Below are 19512 nucleotides of genomic sequence, written 5' to 3' on the forward strand. Positions count from 1 at the left end.
CTAAAATATTTGCACTTTTTTTTTTTTAAAGTCTAATTTTTTTTTTCCAAAGTCAATGTCCCTGTGAAAATAAAAGCACCCTCTAAGGCTATGTAAAAATGCTAATAAATTGATAGTCTGTTTTTATACTTAGCTAAGGCTCTGATTTTCAGAATAATTTATTCTCAAATATTTTATGGAGTCCAAGTCTCAGTGGTTTTTTTTTTTTTTTCTCAAATGTATTTGTTTTAGTATGTGGTGGCACTATTAAGAATATAATAATTTCACTCTAAAATAGAGTTGTAGCATGTTCTTTTAGTGTCTTAAAACAACTGTTTTGGCATTACCTAACTGATGTTAATCTGTTTCATATTTTCAGAGGATATATACTTTGGTTGAGGTTATGTGTTTATATATACTTAGTTTTAGCAGATGACTGCATATTTATTGATTTTGGCAATATTATTAATTGTTCAAGAGACTTTTGTCCCCAAATTCCTTAGTTCCTCAGACAGACATAAAACATCTGTTTGTAATTCTGTCTTAAACACTGCCAACACAAATTATTTTAGCTGAACTTAATATTTTAGCTTAAAATGTTCACAAACATTTTCAAGGTTCATGAATTTTAGAATGATTAATACCAAATATGCTCTAATCCAGATTTCCACCCAAGATTCTTAAAAGTCTTTGCAAATACGAACCTTGCAGTTTCCCTTTCCATTCAGATAGGTTGAGGAATTTCTGCTGTCTCTCATTGGGTTGAGACACTGCTGCTGTTCACCTCACCCATAGTTTAGGACAAGGAATGCAGAAAAATAATTTAAGAATACTGTGTGTCTGGTTGATCCATCAGTCCTTGCCTTATCATGTTTGAGTTTCTGTTTTGTTCTTTGGCTTTTTTTTTTTGTCTAAAACCTGAACTTGTAGGTTGTTGTTTGTTTGCTTTTGTTTTTGGTTTTGGTTTTTTTTTTTTTTGTTTCGTTAAAGAATACAGTTGTCAGAGCCTAAGAATTTGGGGGTGTTTTGTGTGGTTTGGTTTTTTTTTGTTTTTTTTTTCTTTTCAATCTCCTGCACAAGGGCTCGTCTTCAACCGTGCAAAGAGCTCGTATCATGCTGGAACTTTTTATTAATTAGGTGAAAAAGTAGACTTATATGAAGTGCAAACACATGGTCCCGATGCAACAAATGTTCTATGTCAGTGTCTTCTATATAACCTCCCAGTTTAATGTGTCTTAGTTTGGAAACACCTGGCATACATCTGTCTGTCTATCTAACATAAAGGAAAGCTTTTCAAGTTTTGTGACAGTTTCTGTTGTGAAGAAATTAGAAATTTCTACAAAATGTGAAAGTAACCCATTTTATTAATTGTCACGTAACCAGCATGTGCTTAGCCTGACTAGTGCACAGCAGAGGAGATGCCATGACTCAACCCTGCTGGGTGAGGTTTTTCCAGAACAGCTGAAATACCAATGTAATAGCAGACTGTAAATGCAATCTGCTTTTAAGAAGAAAATAAGAATTATTTTGAAGTAAGAACACAGCTTGATTAAAATAGGTAATTTTTCTAATTGACAGCCCTGAACAAACATAGGTTCTTTAAACATAACCTGTTCACCACCCTGTTCATCAACCTATGATATGAAAGCCATCATACCAGAAGAATATGCACTACATGTCATTTTCAAAATAGAATTTACTTTTAAGATAAATAACCCAAATCAGTGTGGATCATCTAGAGGTTAGATTTCTGATTTGAAATCTGAGTGGTTCCTTGACTGAATAGAATTTTGTTTCATGTTTGCAGCTGTGAAGAAATCTCACTGTCTTTAAAGTTGAATTTTGCCATGGTAATAGGAGCTGCATTGTGGCGGGTTAAAGGTTTTCTTCACCTTTTTGTTATTAGTTTTATCCTTCCTGTATTAAAATGCTTTTATCATTTTTGTTTTACATTAACACTTATAAATGCAAAAGTGCTTGTATTCTTCAGGAAAATATTTTAGTAGTGGAACTCTTTTGTAGTTGATAGAGCTGTGTTCCCTTTGCCACATTTCAGTGAACCCAACTGATCACTTTTTTAGATGGTGCATTCTGGTTTTGAGGAGTCCACCAGAAGGAGAAGTGGAGTCTTTTCATGTAGAGTTCTTTCAGCTAAAATTGTAGGTGTAATTTGGGTACTTTTAACTGTTTTAATAATCTATGTGAAATTAATCAGAGGCTTCAATCCACTTACTAGTTAAGAATAACCCCAGTCTAAGCAAACAGAGGAGCCAGTCTCTTGATTAAAATGAAACAAAACAAAAATCCCTAAACTCAAAACTACACCTGAATTTCCTACTGTTCATGTTGACAATTTCAGTTTTGCTTTTTTTGACCACACCTTAAAAATTAGCTACTTCGGCAAGTAGTTCCTCCTGCACAGCCTGAGGAACCAGAAGTCGGATGTTTGCCTCTGCAAGTCACCTGGTCTTTCAGCTGTCCTGTGGAGGATTTCTGCACTTCTGATGTACAGCTAACACACATTGATGATTTCATAACAAATACTAAAATCAGTTTTAGCTTAAGGACCTATTGCCATCATGAAACAACAGTGGGGACTTAACATAAGCTACTTAAAGTTGTTGGCATGCTGTAATGTTTTTGAGTGAAGCACGCACAGTAGAAGGATACCTGGCTCTCCCTCCATTTATAAAGGCAAAATAACCAATTTGGATGTGAAGTTTGACTGGAATCCAGAATTCAAGCCGTAAAATAAGCTAAATATGGGGTTTATTTAGATCATTCTGATACTGTACTGGCCTTTCTAATGTGAATGAACCACCTGTGTGTACCAACAGAGCTGTCAAAGGGGGCAGGTGCCCAAGGTGATGAGGAAGGTCTTCTGAGTTTCATTATGTTACTGCAGGAGTGTGGTGCATGTTCAGGAAAGGTGATGAATGAGAGTGTAATGTTTTTGGGAGACACTGGAGGAAATAGCAAATATGAGAAGAAAAATTCTGAATAGCAATAAAATGCCAATAGAGATTGTATATATAAGGGTAAGGATATATACACACTTGAAAAAATCTTTTTATTTTGCAATATTGATGAAAGTGAAGTTTTTATAAAACAGTGGGGTTGTGATGGATCATTTCTCCCCAAAAGGCTTTTTCAGCTCATTGATTTGAGGCATGGTTGACTTCAGAAATTACCAGAGGCTCATGTTTCTCAAACATGTACTGCAAGCATTTCTTCTATTCTGCAAAGCAGAGCATTGCTGTTGATTATTTAACTTTTACTGATATCTATAAGCCATATCATCACTGACATACATTAACAAAGCTCTCTCCCAGCAATTGCCTATCACAATAAAACTTCGCTTTGCTCCTTTGCAAGTAAGGAATAACATATTTCTCATTTTCTGTACTGTGCTCTGCAAAGTCTCAGTCCGTGGTTGTTCAACTGAAACAAATAATCTGATTTCACTCTTGACCCATTGCTAAAGCTGTGATATGATGATTAAAGGCCCATGTTTCTTGGCCATGGAGAAAATGAGATTTAACTGAAGACTTATAGTGATGTAAAAATAATATTTTCTGGAACATAAAAACCAGTTTTAACTAGATAATTGTGCAAAATCCATGACCAATCCATATAAATTTATGGTTCTCCTTATTAGTTTAAACCTCCTTACTGTGTCTATCCCTCTTTGAAGCTTCTTCAATACCAATGGCAATTTCTGAAATGGAAATGTGTGCACTGTTGTATTATGATTGGGACAAATCAGCAGGAAGGTAGATGACAGTCTCTTATCTTATAAAAGACATTATGGCTTGGCAGCTCCTCTTCTTTTAACATTTACTATGGAATGTTGTAAGAGAAACATGAGAACCAGTAGTTACGTGTGGGGAAGCATGTTGCATGTTGAAATTCCCATGACTTAATTAAGAAATCAATTTCTTAATTAAAATATTAGCTTTAGATTTTTAAAAAAACACTTGGTTATTTCTCATGTTAATGCAACATCATTGTTATATTGCTTGATAAACTGAGCTAGAAATGGAGAAGTTTTCACTTAATACATGGGAATTTTTATTAAAAAATTAAGATTGAACAAAAGTAGTTCAAGTTTTATCTCCATTTTTACAGTTCCACCACAAGGTATTCACATTGTTTTGCTGGCATTATCTGTGCTTCCTCTCTAAAATAGCGAGTAGTGTCGGGGAGACATTAAATTATTTGGACGCTTCCTTAATTTGAGTAAGTATCTTTTATGAAGGTATTGACTATAGTTAGAAATGTAACAATACTAATAGCAGAACCATTTTGTGAGAGAGGGCTGCCATTTACAGGCATGCCTAAGCATGTGCATTTCTTCAAGCATGTCAGTTAGTGCTATGGAAATTTTCAGGGTTACTCCTAGAGATCAATGCCTTCCTGGTCAAAATGTTAATTCTTCAGCAGGAGAGCTTGTTCTGAAGCTAGTGATGACATGGGGTCACAAAATACACTTCTGAATCAGGCCAATTTCTTTAAAAAGACCTTTCTGCTGCAAGTGGACAAATTTGAGAACCTTGAAGGGTGTATACGTTTTGCTTACTTACTAGTAGATATGTAGGGTAGGAAGTAGTCTGAGGCAAACTAAAACTTCTGCTCTTAGCTGTTAAATTATAATTACCTTTTTTCTGAAAATACAGAGCTGTCGCTATAACTAAAGAGGCACTTGTGACTTTTTTTGCTTCACTACTAAAGAAAAAAAGGAAAAGAGAAACTTGGATAACTGCTCTTTGAAACTGAAGAAACATCTATTACGCTTTTAGCCATCAGATGTCACCAGAGTACAGAGAGTAAGTATTAGTGATGTGGAACTGATTTATGACTTCCCTTGGCTGTTTATTTTGGAGTGGGGAGGCTCTGGTCCTGTGGAGGCTTTTTCAGATCAGCAGTCACAGCACCTTGGCTGACTTCACCATGTCTGTGACTCTTAAATTTGGAATATTGAGCAAGAAATGTGTTTGGGGCCTTGTCCTGCTTCTGTAGGGGCATTGACACCAGCAAAGTGTGGGAGGAAGCAAGCAAGAGGTGAACAAATATGGCCACACACTTCAGCCTTGGTATTTCCATGCCTGTTCCAGTGGCATACTTGGCAGAGTCCTTGAAAGCAACTTGTGTCTGCACTGCACACAGAGCAATGGGACTGCTTATTAGCTCACGTACTCTCATTTGCTTTCCACCGTTTGGGCGGTGCTCTGCCAGAGGTGCAGGGACACGGCCCTTTGCTCTTTGAGATGCTTGAGTGCTCACTGCCTTCTTGGGCAGCACCATGCCCTGCCTGTGCTTTCCTGCAGGCACTCTGCCTGTAGTGCCTGAGCTGAGTTTGGGTGTGTTTGCAGGAGTTTCAGTGCAAACGGGTTTATTAAACATTACAGAGATCTTTGAGAACAAGATGGAGGCTCCAGTGAATCATTAAGGACTTTATACTTTGAGCCGTGAAAAGTTTTGTGACTACATTTTTTAATAGATTTCTTTCAGGCAGTCTGGCACTATAGATGGACTTTAGGTCAGTTCTAAGGCTTAACTTCAATGTTTAGCTATTATATGCTTAGTCCTGCTTGAAGATCTTTCTTTCCGTTACTAATGGTTTAAAGCAGCTGTAATGAAAATAACAATTTTGTTTTAACCGCCTTATAGGAGTCAGTAATAAATATTATATCTATATGTATATTCTGCATTTTTTGAATAATTTCTATGTAGCATTGCTATTCCTGTGCTAGTATGAAATACCTTCCCAAGAGGAACAATTACAGCAAAAAACCGTCCTGCTCTGGAGGGCTGGATGGAGGCAGGAAGCAGAGTTATTGATGTCAAGAACATTTTCACATTCTTCCTGTACAAAAGTCTTCAGCGGGATTTTACGAGCATCCAGTCCATGCAAGCTATCCGAAGTGTTCTTGTCAAGACCTCATGATATCAGATTGCACCTGAGCAAAGGGGAAATAAGCTGTTTCTCTGAGTTCTGTGCCAGTATATTCATGAATCGGTTTCTCTATGGCCTCAGCCCTTTCTGCTGTTTGATAGAAACACATTTTTCCTGTGTTTTACTCCTGTTTTCTAGTTTTGTAGGTTCTTCATCTTATAAGTAAGCATAACTGACTATTCTGTTCCAGTTACCTGCATTTGAATCTTACCTGGGTGTGATCTGACCGTAAGGGCTGAGCAGATTGAAAATGTGAAGTTCACTTGATGTATATCCTTTCCCAATTCTAAATCTACAGGGCAAAATGTACTGCAATTTATTTTGAGCTTATCTCTATTACTGTTCTGTCCAAGTTTGTTGCCTGAAATATTTTATTTTTTGTTCATCACTTTCCAAATGTGTTCCATAGGGAATGAAGGGACTTTTGGGTGCAGATGTTCATATTCGGAAAAAAGAAAAGCAAATAAATAGGTATTGCAGGACCTCTAAAAGATGTGAATGTGGTAAAGAAGGGAAGGAACTAAGAAAGAAAAAAGCTCATGAAAATATTCTTCTCTGAGAGGGTCAGAGGAGCTTGTTTTCACTGAAAATCATGCATCCATATGATCCAGGGGGTAATACTAGCAGGATGTAAATATTTACATCAGTATGGTATTTTAGAGTAACAGCTTTGTTTTGGTGGAATGTTGACCTATGGGTTGAAGAAAAAGCTACTTGCACATGCAGCAGATTAATGAACAAATTTATCATTTTTATAGGGAAAAGTGAAAGATGGGATGTTTTGTTATACTTGGCTTTGCTGGATTTTAACCACATGTTCCAGAAATGAGCGTTTAAAAATGTTGCCTGTAGCTTTTTTTTTTTTTTACAGCTTTCTAAGTTACAGATATGACCTTTCATATTGTGAAATATAATCTGGTCTTCCTCAGTATTTGGCTTTCTTCTTTGATTAAAATCCCAAGGTGAAATGAATGTACTGGGTGACTGAAAATAATCTGTTTAAGCCTGAAATTGCTGGAGGCATGTTTTATGCCCACTGTAGGCAAACACTGGAGATGGCCTTAATTTGAGGGAAATTGTGTCAAAGTAGCTTTGCAGGGCAAGTAGATGCTGGAGACAATTTCTAGTAGTTACCTGATGCTCTTGGAGCAAACTTCTGCTGTGTTTCTGCTTCAGTGCTCTCAGTGGGGAACAGCTGTGAGTTTGGTTGGGGGGGATAATTGTAGTATTTTCACATAACCATTCATTTCAATTATGATGGTTGTTCTATTCATCGTGCATGTTGATAGTGTCGTGTCTGTGTGTGCTGTGTGGGTTCGTATATACACAGATATAAATGAAAAAGGTATTTTATTCCAAAGCTAGTCGGTCTTCTAGAACAAAAAAAATCACTGTTTTGGGAGATGCTGAGCGCTTCTCCCGAACAAGTTAAAGAGCCTTGTACTCAGAAATTACTTCTGAGGTAAATTTTTTTTTTTGGTTTTCAGTAAAGAGATTATCTTGTATTTCCTTGCATAGATTAGGATAAGAAGTAAATGTTGACTGAAGAAGTAGAATTCACAGGTAAGATTAAATTTCATGCCTGTTTGAGGGCCATATTTTTAAGTATTTCTTGTAAGTTCCGTAACAAATTTTATTGGAAAGCACTGCATCTGAAGCTTTTTATTATTTACCAGCTTGTATAATTCTGTTATTGGTTGTATCAGAATAATACTACACTTTTAGTGGCTCTATTTCGGGAAAATCAATGTGGTGGTTTTTTTTGTTTTTTTTTTTCCCCAGTTTAACCATGGGAGCATCATCTCTTTGTGGCTCTAGATACTTTTCAGTTTCAGCAAGGAATCTTGCACCATTCTGTGAATGTTGGATATTTTAAAAAAATCGATCTTTTTCAAAATAGTGCAAAGAAGTTTTGAAAAATAAATATTTCTTATCAGAATTCAGCAATACTTAAATCACTGAGTGAACACAAAGACCAGATTCTACATAGAAGTAAATGAAAATCTGCCCATGAATGCCTTTTGTTGTTTTTTCCAGCCTTAGCTTGGCTCCTGCAAGCTCCAAAGAAGAAGAAAAAGCTAAAATTCCGGATAAGTGTCGGATCATACTGCAATGAGGAAATGACTGTAGACCTTACAAGTTTTATTTAGAAAATGTTTTTCACAATTCACAGACCAGATATTTTCTCAGAAGAAAAATCAAGACACAAAAAGAATGATGGGAAATATACGTAACACGCAAGACCAGAGAAAAATAAGATCCAGAACCTCATGTGGCTGAAGTCACATGACTCATACACCTGTTGAGTGTATATTCTAAAACCAAATACGGAGAATACATTTGTAAAAATATTTGTAAGATTTGAACAGAACTGATACCCATTTAAGCAGAAGGATCATTTCTCTCCTCGTCTATTTGAATTCTGATTTTTCCTTGTAGAATGTATGCAGAAATGTTTTGGGGGTTAAATAAATGGCTCATTGTAACAAGAATTACAGAAAACAGCAGCGAATGTGGGCATTCAGGACGACGTGTAAGACTTCAGAAGCCAAGATTTAAGTTATGTGAAGTCATCCCGAATGCCTAAATTTTTATTTAGGTGGTGTGCTTTGGAGTGGAAATTGCCTTAACTGAGCTGTCATCACAGGGTAGGTCCTTTGGTTATTTATGTTTTCTCTCCCCCTCTTTTTTTTTTTAGCCTCGACAGTGCAATATCTCTTCTATGTTGAAGTATGAAGTAGATGATCATTATATTTGGAAATAAAGTAGGTGTGTTTACGTTATATAGAAGTTCTTAGTTCTTGCTTAAATAAGTGACTCTGATCATTAATGATTAGCTGTAGTTGCTATCTTTTAACTCTAGTTTTTTGTCATTCTTACTACGTCCCAGAAAGCTACTTCTTCCCAGTGCTGCTGTTAGGTTAAAAAAGATTAATTCATATACTTCACATAATGAAGCATCCAAGTGGACAATATGTGAGATTTTTTCATGACTTTTAGGAACATAGAGTTCTTACCTGGCTTGCTCTTATTCGCCCAGATCCAATGTGGGATCTGAGAGCAGTGTACACAATAACCTTAGGGCAGAAAACCCTGTCAGCCTTATTTCAGAGGCTGTGGGCCTTGGGGCTTATGAAAGATGGCTTCTCCTCTGCCAACTCATGCTCAATTGCAGAGCAGATCGAGGACCCCTGGCAAAGGAGAAGGGGGGAAGCCATGAGCTGCCAAGCTGCTCCAAGTGGGCACTCAGGGCACCAGAGGCGCTGGGAACCCCGGCTGTGGGCATGGTTATCTGGCTGCAGAGAGTTGTTGCTTGCCAAGGGCTTGGATTTGGGATGTTGCAGAGGCGTGTGCCCTGGGGTTATTGCTGCCTGGCCCTCAGCACTGTTTGTCTTTGTCCCTGACAGTGCCCGGTGCCCATGTGGGTCAGCTGGGCGCCAGCTGTGTCGCTGCACCACATTATTTTTCTGCTGGGAGAGGGATGAGGAAAGAAAGCTGTAAATGCATTTAACATGACCCCTCTGCTCTGAAATCTACCAGATGTAAAATGGCTCTTTGCTGCTCACAACTTTATTTTTATTATTAGAAAATAGAAGCATATAGATAAAATAATGAATTACTGTTGCTTATTGTAAGTATTGATTGCTTTCACCTTGTGACAGGTCTCGAATGCACATGCTCGAGAAAATCCAGGTAGACTTTATGCCCTTGACAGGTTTGACTGAATTACAAAGGTCTAAAAATTTGTTCAGAAAATTAGTTCACTATGATGCGCATCTGAAAGAGCTGCTCTTTTGTTACATGTATTATAGGATGGATTATTAGCTGAAAATAATATCAACAAAAATGCATTAGGATATTTGTGTGGAGTAGTCCTTTTTCTGCAAGCTATGGAAACAGAAGTGTGAATATACTACATAGAAAGGTGTGTTGAATGCGATCTGATAATCAAATGTTCTGTTATATCTGACACTTATCTTGTGAGTAGGGCTGAAAGTCAAGTGTCTGCAATCAGCACAGAATTGTAGATGCATATTTCCATTATAAATTAAGTAGTCTAATTTTATTTGGTTGGCTTTTGTTGTGGTATTTTAAAATATATTAGTCTACTTCCTACCAAGCAGAAGTATTTTGTGATGTTTTTATAAGGGCTGATATTTTTTAAGTTATGAGACTGCAGGTGTGGCTCTGATAGGGCCTGAAAGTCCAGGCAAACCCTTGTCGACCTCTTCACTCTATGATTCAGACTTGGCACCTTCTTCTTAGGTTTTTAAATGTGTTAAAAAACAAAAGATGAAACTATTTTGCTGGGGAGGGTATGCCTACTAGGGCACTTCCAGTTGAGCTGTCTTGCTAGTTTTTTTCCTGTCTCAGATTTTTCTTTTGTCCCCTCTCTGTATCAGTCCCTTGGGAATTCCTCTACCCACCTCTACATTCATGTTTGGTTTTTGCCTTCTTAGTACACATTGTGAGAGCTAATTCTATGAATGGTGTTTCTAGACAGTAATGATGAAAATATTTAGTAATATCCAAATTCCTGAGGGTACAGATTCTCAACCTGACCGTAACGCCACGCTAACCTGACTGCTAACACCACACTAGAGGGTAACTGACAACCTGCTTACTTTATTCATGTGAGTTTTGATTTTGTTTTTTTTTTTGGTGGTTGTGGTTTTGTTTGTCTGTGTGTATGTTTGTGGGTTTTTGTGTTTTTGTTTTTGTTTTTGGTTTTTTTTTTTTTTTTTAGTACAGACTGAGATCCTCAGTTGTGCTTGTCGTTTCATAAGGGATTGTGGTGATTTGGAAAATCTTGTTTACACTGTATTTGAAAAATAATAAGTTATTTTCAGTTGCTGCATCTTTCTTTCCTTTTATATTGCAGCAGAAACTTTTTCAGAGATTAAAGTATTGGATCAAATTTTGTGCACTTTCTCATCCATGAGATTAGTCACATTAGGTGAGATGCAGTAGATAACTTGTGAGGAACCTGACGCTATCTTCAGATGAAGTTTACAGGTAATAAGAAATGCATGGAAGTATTTAACAGTGACTTTAAAGTTCTTTCAATAAAGCTTATGACATAAATATTGAGAAGGACAGGAATAAACTAGGGATATTGTCTCACTTCTTAAAATGTTCAAAAATACACAGGCCCTCTATGTATGAATACGTGAATCTGAATATAAAGAATTTGAGAATCAGTGTTTTAGATCATGCTGTTTTACATTTAAAACATCATGTAGCAAGATTCATAGATGTTATAAATCCAAAGGAGCTTTTTTAGTCCAGGAAGGGGGAGAAGGATTGGAAGGGAAAGCAATGATTTTATTAGTAGCTTTACTGTTCAGCTCTCTGACAGGCATTCGACATCTGCTTGTCATTCAAAGAAGCCACAAAGATGAATGGATAATTCATTCATTATATGACACCAGGAGGGAGTCAGCTTATTCAGATAATCTGACTGATAGTGTCAGTTTAACAAAAAATTAAGTGATGATCCTTAGATTTCTGTGTGTGCATGTGTTTGTTACCGCAGCATAATTAACCCTTAGGGACAAAGAACATGAAGGAAATAATCCTGTAAAGTATTGAAAGTTCATGGTTCCTGAAGGAGTTTGGTGCTTTTTGGTGACATCTACTAATTGTTTTACAAAAGCAAGATTGAAGATGTGTTGGTGACTTAACACCAATGATTCCAGTAAGTCCTGTCATCTCTTGGAAAAATACCATGAGATATATCAAGCAAGGTATGCTTGCAGTATATTAAGGTTGTTAGATCTAGCCCTCTGATGGAAGAATGGGAAAACTGTAGGAGAGACTTCTCCGATAGTTGTGGGCATTCATTCATTTAAATTCGGGCTCCAGAAAGTTATAATTACTCTGCTTTGAAAATCTGTATTTTAGCCATTGCTACTGAGACTTTTTGGTACTTTAATGTGTATGGGACTAAAATTGCATATGCTCTGTTACTTAACTCCAAACTCTGTTTTCTGTGTTTTGATGAATAGCATTTGGGACAAAAGAAAGGTCTGCCTTCAAAATTGTTTTGCTCAGTCATTCTGCAGTAAGGTCAGCACTTAGTTATTCAGATAATACTATATAATGATAAAGAAAGGTTTCATAGGGGCTGCTGGGTGTAGAATATCGAGTACAAAGGAATTATCTAGAAAGAGAGAGGCCAAAAGCTCCTTTGTGACTTCTCTGACACTCTGCACAGCCAGGTAAAACAGACTTGTAGAAGGGAGCTCTGCACACTGCAGAGTGACCATCTTGAGGGCTGCAGCTGTGCATATGGGGAGCTGGACAGCAAACCACAGTTCTAGCTGCTTGGCTGTCTTTTTCTGTTCTAGGTTGGTAGGCAGATTTTTATTGGTAACATTGCCTGCAATGGTGTGAATGGTTCACTGGCAGACTCTGAAGGTAAAAAAGTGATAGCTAAACAATTTAAAATTCTTGTAATGTCATCTTTCAGTTTTGAAAGTCAATGTGAAAGGTGTAGGTTCAGAAAAATTTTAATGTATCATGTTAAATGTGAAATATCTAGAAAAAGATGTGAATTTTTTATAAATGATTCCTTTATGTCCTTGATATGAAATGCTGCTTGGTATTGAAAGATGTGTTAGAACTTGTCTCAGTGTGAAAGAATTTCTCTGCATAGTTTACAAGCATTTATTCATACTTGAACTACTTCTGATATCCAAATCAATGAAACAGCACTTCTCTTTGGCTGAATTTCCCCTTCCCCCCCTTTTTTTTGTTTTGCTTCCTCATTTATTTGTTTTGTTTAGTTTGGGGTTTTTTTTTGTTTACAGTAATTATTTTACTGAAGTGTGGTTTTTCCCCAAATTACTCTGATATGAGCTTCTAATCTAAACTGAGAAATATACATTCCTCTATCATAAGGTAGTTAAAGTTGTGTCATTGCTCAACCTTGAAAATGAAGCAGTTCTCCCCAGCTGACAAAATGAAGATTTCACACTTGTTTCTAACTCCGAGTCATCCTTAGGCATTGCACCTTAAAGTCAAAAACCTATTGAGCATATATAAGATTTTAGATTCTGTTTATGGCAGTTGCTAGTTTTTGCAGTCTCCAGGGCTGCTTTGCAGGTAGGAAGGTAAAGAATGCGGTAGCAAAACGTGTACTTTCATCTGAAATATTTATAAATTACTGTTCTCCTGGTAGTTAGTATGAATGCCTACAAAACATTGTGCAACACAATAAGGATTTTTATGCAGTACAAAAGATTGTTACTTGATTGTAAGGACCTGTTCATAATGCTATTCTCAATCTTTGACCAATGCAGCTATCTGAACTCCTCAAATGCTTGTAAGAGTTCTAAGATCGTGCATAAACTCTTATTTTTAATAATTCAAACGTAGCAAAAATTTGATATATCATTGAAATACCTTTCCCACTTGTGGGACTTAAGGAAAAGGAGAGGTTAGTTTGCGCTAGAGGATGCTCTGTGGTATTTCTGGTGTTCTGCCTCTACTCTTGATAATTTTGGTGTCGCAGCTGAAGTGGGCTACATTGTTTATCCAGAAGTTCTAGACTGAAGTTTGGGCATATTTGGGCATTGTGGGCATATTGGTACTGCCTGTTTTGGATGTGGCCTTTGGATAGGGTTATACCTTTTTGAAGTCACCCATAAAATTAAAATTTGGGAACAACTGAGCAGTGTAAGTAAAAGAAGAAATAAAGGTCATGTTTTAAAGCAGTTGGGTGGGGAATCTGAGTATATAGTATTCAGCCTCTAGATTGCTGACAACAGCAGTGGAGTTTTCTGTTGATGACAGCAAAGACAGTGAATTACACCTTCTTTTAGTTGCATCAGTTGGAAGTGCAAGTGAAAAAATCACACCTGGTATTGATGTACCAGGGATCTTGCAGAGAAAGGTCCTTCATCTGATTGTTTAAACTTGTTCCTTCAGTTTGAAATGGGCTGTGCTAGATGCTTAATTATCTCCCAATTAAATTGGAAAGCTGAATTAATCCATATAGTAAGATTTGAGGCAGCTAAATGTAAAGCACTACAGCAATTCAAAGACTGCATTACTAAAATTGCCTTTAGAGGGGGACAGTGGCATGGCTAACACTTCTCTCCTTGCCTTGTAGAAGAATGGAGAAGGGACTACTGAGGAGTAGCTCACGGTGACAGTTTCTTGGGTGTAACTGAGCTGCGTTCAGCCATGTGCTTCTCATAAGATAATAGAGGCACCTAGTGAGATACTGTGCTTCACCAAGGTCGAGGGGTGACCATGAGCAATTGTGAGGGGAAATAGTAAGGGTTGTGTTGTCCATAAACTCCAGATAGTTGTTGTGTCTATAATGTGAATCTTCTGCCTTCAGTTTTAACAATGACAAAACCCCATATACTGTTTTTCCAGCCTAGTGAATGGTGATAATACATGTAAGTAACCTTGCATGTTAAGGTATCAAAGCGAACACTTGGCAGTGTTACCAGAATAATGTCTCATGTTCACTATCTTTTACAAGAAAATAAGAGAGGAGAGAAGCCCCAAAATCTATCTCATTTCTACTTATCGGAAGTAAATATCTTTACTTGAGCTTATATTTTTGAGGTGCAAGACTTGCTCTGTCTGTGCTTTCACATTTAATGGTTACTTGCTGTCAAAATTTGCAGAACTTCAGTGACATTTTCTTAACTCATATAACTGTAAATTAAGACACCATCAGAAAACAGTACTATGGTCAGAAGGTGCTTTTAGCCTTTAGATTGTGATGTACAGGTCTGATAGTTCTCCTTCTGGTTTTCATTGGATTTTTATCCTCCCCCCATGAATTTTTATTTTGTTCTCACTATCCACTGTCCAGCAGTATTTTCTCAGAACAGAAATTTCTGCTGATGTGTCAACTTCAGACTCTGTTATAAAGATAAAATTTCATGTCACTACTGCAGATTCACAGCAAGGTCTTGTTTAAGACAGATAGTGACATTTGCTTGCTTAAGACTCAGTAAACAGATTAGCTACCTGTATTGCACAGCTCTAATTGTAATTTTATCTACAAAATCAAACTCCTCAGAGTTATAGCTATATGACAAAAGCATATTTTATAACTTTACTGTTGGTCCAACGTGGCCCCAGAGGTGTTGAGTGACATGAATAAAGGATTATGAAGATAGCTTTGAACACAATTATACACAATTTCTTCTTGCATAACAGTGCATTTTAGACTATTTTTGTTTTTCATGTATATTTCTTGCATTGGAATATTTGGAATTTGCTAGTTATGTGAGAAGGATAAATACAAAACTCCATTTGTATTTATGATATTTTTTCTTTTTTTTTCCTAAACAGGAATGAACATCTGCACAGATGCTCTCAGTGCAAGGTTGCTAAATACTGTGGTAAATCTTGTCAGGTAAGATGAAAAATAACAGCTACGAAGGGTTTAAGAAAACAGGCAGTTGAACACCATATTTACAGGGTCTGCCTGCGGTTTGCATGTTGTCATACCTCCGCACTGCAATTTGTTCTTCGTAGTTTTGGACTGGATGTGTAAACATGCCACCTCGTTTTATTTGAATATTTTTATAGTTACAAATATAAGATTAAAATCAGTGCAATAGACAAAAATTAAGTTGAAATGTATGATGTTTGACCTTCTTATGTTGGGGCCCCCAGAGCTGTATGCAGCACTCCAAGTGGGGTCTCACCCTCAACCTTCTGGTCACGCTGCTTTTGATGCAGCCCAGGATACAGTTGGCTTTCTGGGCTGCAATTGCACATTGCTGGGTCATGTTGAGTGTCTTGTCAACCAACATCCCGAAGTGTTTCTCCTCAGGGCTGATTTTTTCACGTATCATGTACTTCTATAAACAATTCTGCCTTAGTATAATCTGTAGTATTCTCAACATGCCAGAAACCCCTTCTTTTGGGGATTAAAACATATGGAGAGGGAAAGGAGGAAGATATGTCGTTTTGATTCATCATATGGCATGTGTGTGCAACATACATTAGGTGCTTACTGTAGCATCAATAATAATGCCACAGGTAGATTTATTATGGGAGATCATAAGGAAAACATGGCTGTAAAGAATATAAAAGACCAGAGTATTTTCAAGGTACGTTTAAAACAAATATCTTCCAGGAGAGTCATTGGTAAAGCTTCTGTTGACAGGTCTCTAATGTGAAATGAGACTGTGCTGGCACTGACCTGCACAAGCAAATCTGCAAGGTGTATAGGCAATGAATGTAGGAAATGGGGCTTCCTCCTTGGAGAACACAGCTATGTGAATGTGCTTCAAGGATTCAAAAGGGACAGCCTGAAGGCGTCCTGGGTATTTTTGCTTTATGCTTCTAGCTCTGGGGTTTGTGAGCTTGAAGCCATCCACAGCTGTAGGTATGATTTCAGTGAGACAGGCTACTGCTGTTAAAAGTAATCTGCACTTAAAATGCTGTGTATTTTTGATTACATAATGTCTTGAACTGTCAATATAAATAAATATTGAATTAATGTTATATAATATCCTGTGATATTAGGTAGCAATTGAGATAACAGAAAAAAAAGTTATTTTTCAGTCAAAACAGTGAATTTATTGGGATTGCTGACCCAGGACAGATGATCAAGATAAAACTGAGACCAGCCAGATCTCTTTCTCTTGAGAACTGTCCTCCAATTCCTATTTATTCTGATAAGGTAGCTAAACTATTGTGCAGCTCTGGTTTTATAGCAGGTGTTAGCAAAGCTAAACCAAATGCACTGTGCCCTGCTTAGCCTCTGTAGCTTTAGTGCAATTCATTAATACGTGTACTTCTAATTAACTAATTGATCAACAAATAAACAGCAGGGTATTGAATGAAACTGCAGTCGGCACATTTAAAAAAGTGAATGTTCACAGAACAGGACTATTTTAGTATTATAAATACAGATAATTTTGAAATGCAAGTTATGCAGTTGCATTTACAGTTTACACTTAGTTGCAGAATGATTTATTTTTTGGTGTGTGTTAAATGAATACTGCAAATCAAAACACTTAGGCTTAAAATCTGCTAGTTTTTTGGAGTTTTGTGGTTAACACATTAAAGGAAATCAGAATTAATGTAAAAATCTGACTTAAAAACAAAGGTTAATCTCAGTAGCTGAACTAGGTTTAGGATAAACATAGACTTTGTAAAGGAAACTTCAAAGTAAATCCAGCAGGGGATTTCTATGTCAGGATGTACTAAAAAGAGCCATTTTTTTAACTTGCAAATATCTTGTAAGCATCTTCATTTGTTTTAAAATGTCACGTGGTACAAAAAACTTTCTTCAGGCTAACCTTAAGGAGAAGAAATAGTTTTGAAATGTTTCTCTTTCTGAGACTTCCTGTGAGAATAATTATCCTTTAAGGGGATATGTATGCAGAGCTAGGAGTCCTGGAAAAAAAAAGTAGAAATCAGAATATCCAGTTTTTACAAATCTCCATAATGTCAGTATTGAAAATTACAAGTGAGTTTTTCCAAATTTCAAACATTACCATTATTTTTCAGGCCAGTCGAAGCAAGCTGATTTCACTTGGGTGTCTCTTCAAATGCAGAATTACCATGTCTCCTGCTCTTCATAATCCTCATAATGCCGTGATCTCCCCGGGCAATGTTTATTAATATGATGCATCCCTTAGATTGGGGACCAGTGATATCGATGATAATCCCATACAAATTGGAGGGTCATTTCAGGCAGAATTCAGACTGTGATTTCAACAATGTTATCCAACATTGTTGAAATAATGTAATAAAAGTGAAATGTCTCAGTAAAAAAGAAGACATTCTGTAAAAATATGAACAATCCTTTGTAAATTAAAGATTATTTCCTTTTACCAAACCAAAACCTTCCGATGGAAAAATATTCTCCTTTGATTTTTTTTCTTCATGAGCTCTTCTTAATTAGCTGCTTTTCGTTGGTACATGAATCTGCAGGAAGCAATCAATTTTTTTCATCCTACATAGGGGACAAGGGAAACCTTTTTTTCATAAACATTGGTTTAGGATCTTTCTTAGGCTTAGGCACTGTGGGGAGACTGGGGTAGCATATGTCTGTGAAAGAATGGATGCACATTGGCAAAATAGCTTAGCTAAAAATATGCAAGGTGTTGCAGGCATATGCGAGTGGTCTTTTTGCTTGTGCCCTGAGCCAGCAGGAGGGGATCCTGTGCCTGGGTTGTCCAGTGACGCATTAGAGTTTGTGTAGTGCTGGTTCAGTGGGCAGTTTCAATCTGCCACCAGCAAACAGCTTGTGCTGCACTATCTCCTAAGCTATGTGAGTGCTGACCCTTTTCACCCGGGTAAAGCCTGAGGATTTGCACTTGGGATGTATTGAGCTTGAATGAGAGACAATGCATTGGGAGGAAATAAAAGGAGGGATATTCGTTCCGAGTTGCTGAGTGTAGTCAAGGCTGGAGGAGGAGGGCTGTGTATTGACCTACACTGGTCACTTTGCCTTTCTTTGCCTCCTTCTGGTAGTGTTCATTTCTAATAGGGCAAAAAAAAAATCTATTGCAAAATTGGAAGACCTTCCCTGGCATGGAGGAGAAGGGTCACACCAGGTGACCATACCTCTGCATTACAGTATTTACACTCATGCTGGATCTGGAATATAAAAACCTTGACTGAAATCCAGGATACACAGAATTAAGAAAAACCTCCCACAAAGAACTGTGGGACTAACATAAGCCCATCCAATAATTACTGTTAGAGACTGACTCTTAAATTAAGTCTCTCCGGGGTCACAAATCTTCATGGTTTCAAGTTCTGTAATTTGTATCATTGTTGTAGTGGTAGTGAGAAGAAATACTGTTGAATTTCATTATGCTTAATGCATCTGGAGCTTTCCCCTCTCTCCCTGACCAGTTGGGAGGAAGAGAATGGCAGTCACCATTCCAGCTCCTTCTGCAGAGGAGTCAGACTAATTCCTTTTTGACATCAGTTTTGGCCGAAGTGCTGTTTCATGGAAGGCATGTATTTGAATTGTTCTTATCACGTGGGAACACATCTCAAAGAAACATGGCATATGATGCTATGTGGTACAGCATATTTCATCTCAGGAGGGCTTTATTGGTTGGGTAAGCTATTAATCATTTTGATGTCACCTCTAGCATGTTTAAAATTCCGTTCGACATTTATGTAGAGGAAAAATTTTGACAGATAAAGGCTTACTCCATAGAACATTTTTAGTTTAAGTGGGATAAAAATGCCAGTGTAATTATATTACACAGAATGATGTCTGGACATTTACAAGCATGACCTTGTTTCTTCTAGACAAGGATAATTCTGTTCAGCACTAAATACTTAACTTATATTTGTCAGACAGCACAGGACACTAACTGTATTTGGATTAATGCCTTCTTGGTGTCATTTTTTCCCCTTGTAGAGTTATGGGTAAATGAAATGAAATCACAAATCTCATATGTATCTGAAAGAAATAAAAAGTCCAATTTATTTATTATGTGTAAACCACACAGGGAAAAAAATTCTGGAATGAAATAGAATAAATGCTACTCGTGCTGAAACCTAGTTACTTGAAACAATTCCCCCTCTTCTATGCAGCTTAAGAAGAAAATTGTGTGATTGCCTAT

At 37.0% G+C, this 19512-nt stretch overlaps 1 protein-coding gene across 2 annotated transcripts in view; it reads left to right on the forward strand.

The window, feature by feature from the left end:
• The window catches only part of SMYD3 (SET and MYND domain containing 3), a 409206-nt gene that overhangs the window by 31940 nt on the left and 357754 nt on the right, over positions 1 to 19512 (forward strand). The window contains exons 1-2 of one of the 2 annotated variants that reach the window (XM_032682897.1): positions 4771 to 4805; positions 15257 to 15320. In XM_032682897.1, the coding sequence (XP_032538788.1) occupies positions 4786 to 4805; positions 15257 to 15320 (84 nt within the window). In that variant the 5' untranslated portion in view covers positions 4771 to 4785. Of the gene's footprint in view, positions 1 to 4770; positions 4806 to 15256; positions 15321 to 19512 lie in introns of those variants that run through there. The other variant, XM_032682896.1, reaches the window with a different exon arrangement.

Source organism: Chiroxiphia lanceolata, chromosome 3 (genome assembly GCF_009829145.1).
Source record: "Chiroxiphia lanceolata isolate bChiLan1 chromosome 3, bChiLan1.pri, whole genome shotgun sequence".
Lineage (NCBI taxonomy): Eukaryota > Metazoa > Chordata > Aves > Passeriformes > Pipridae > Chiroxiphia > Chiroxiphia lanceolata.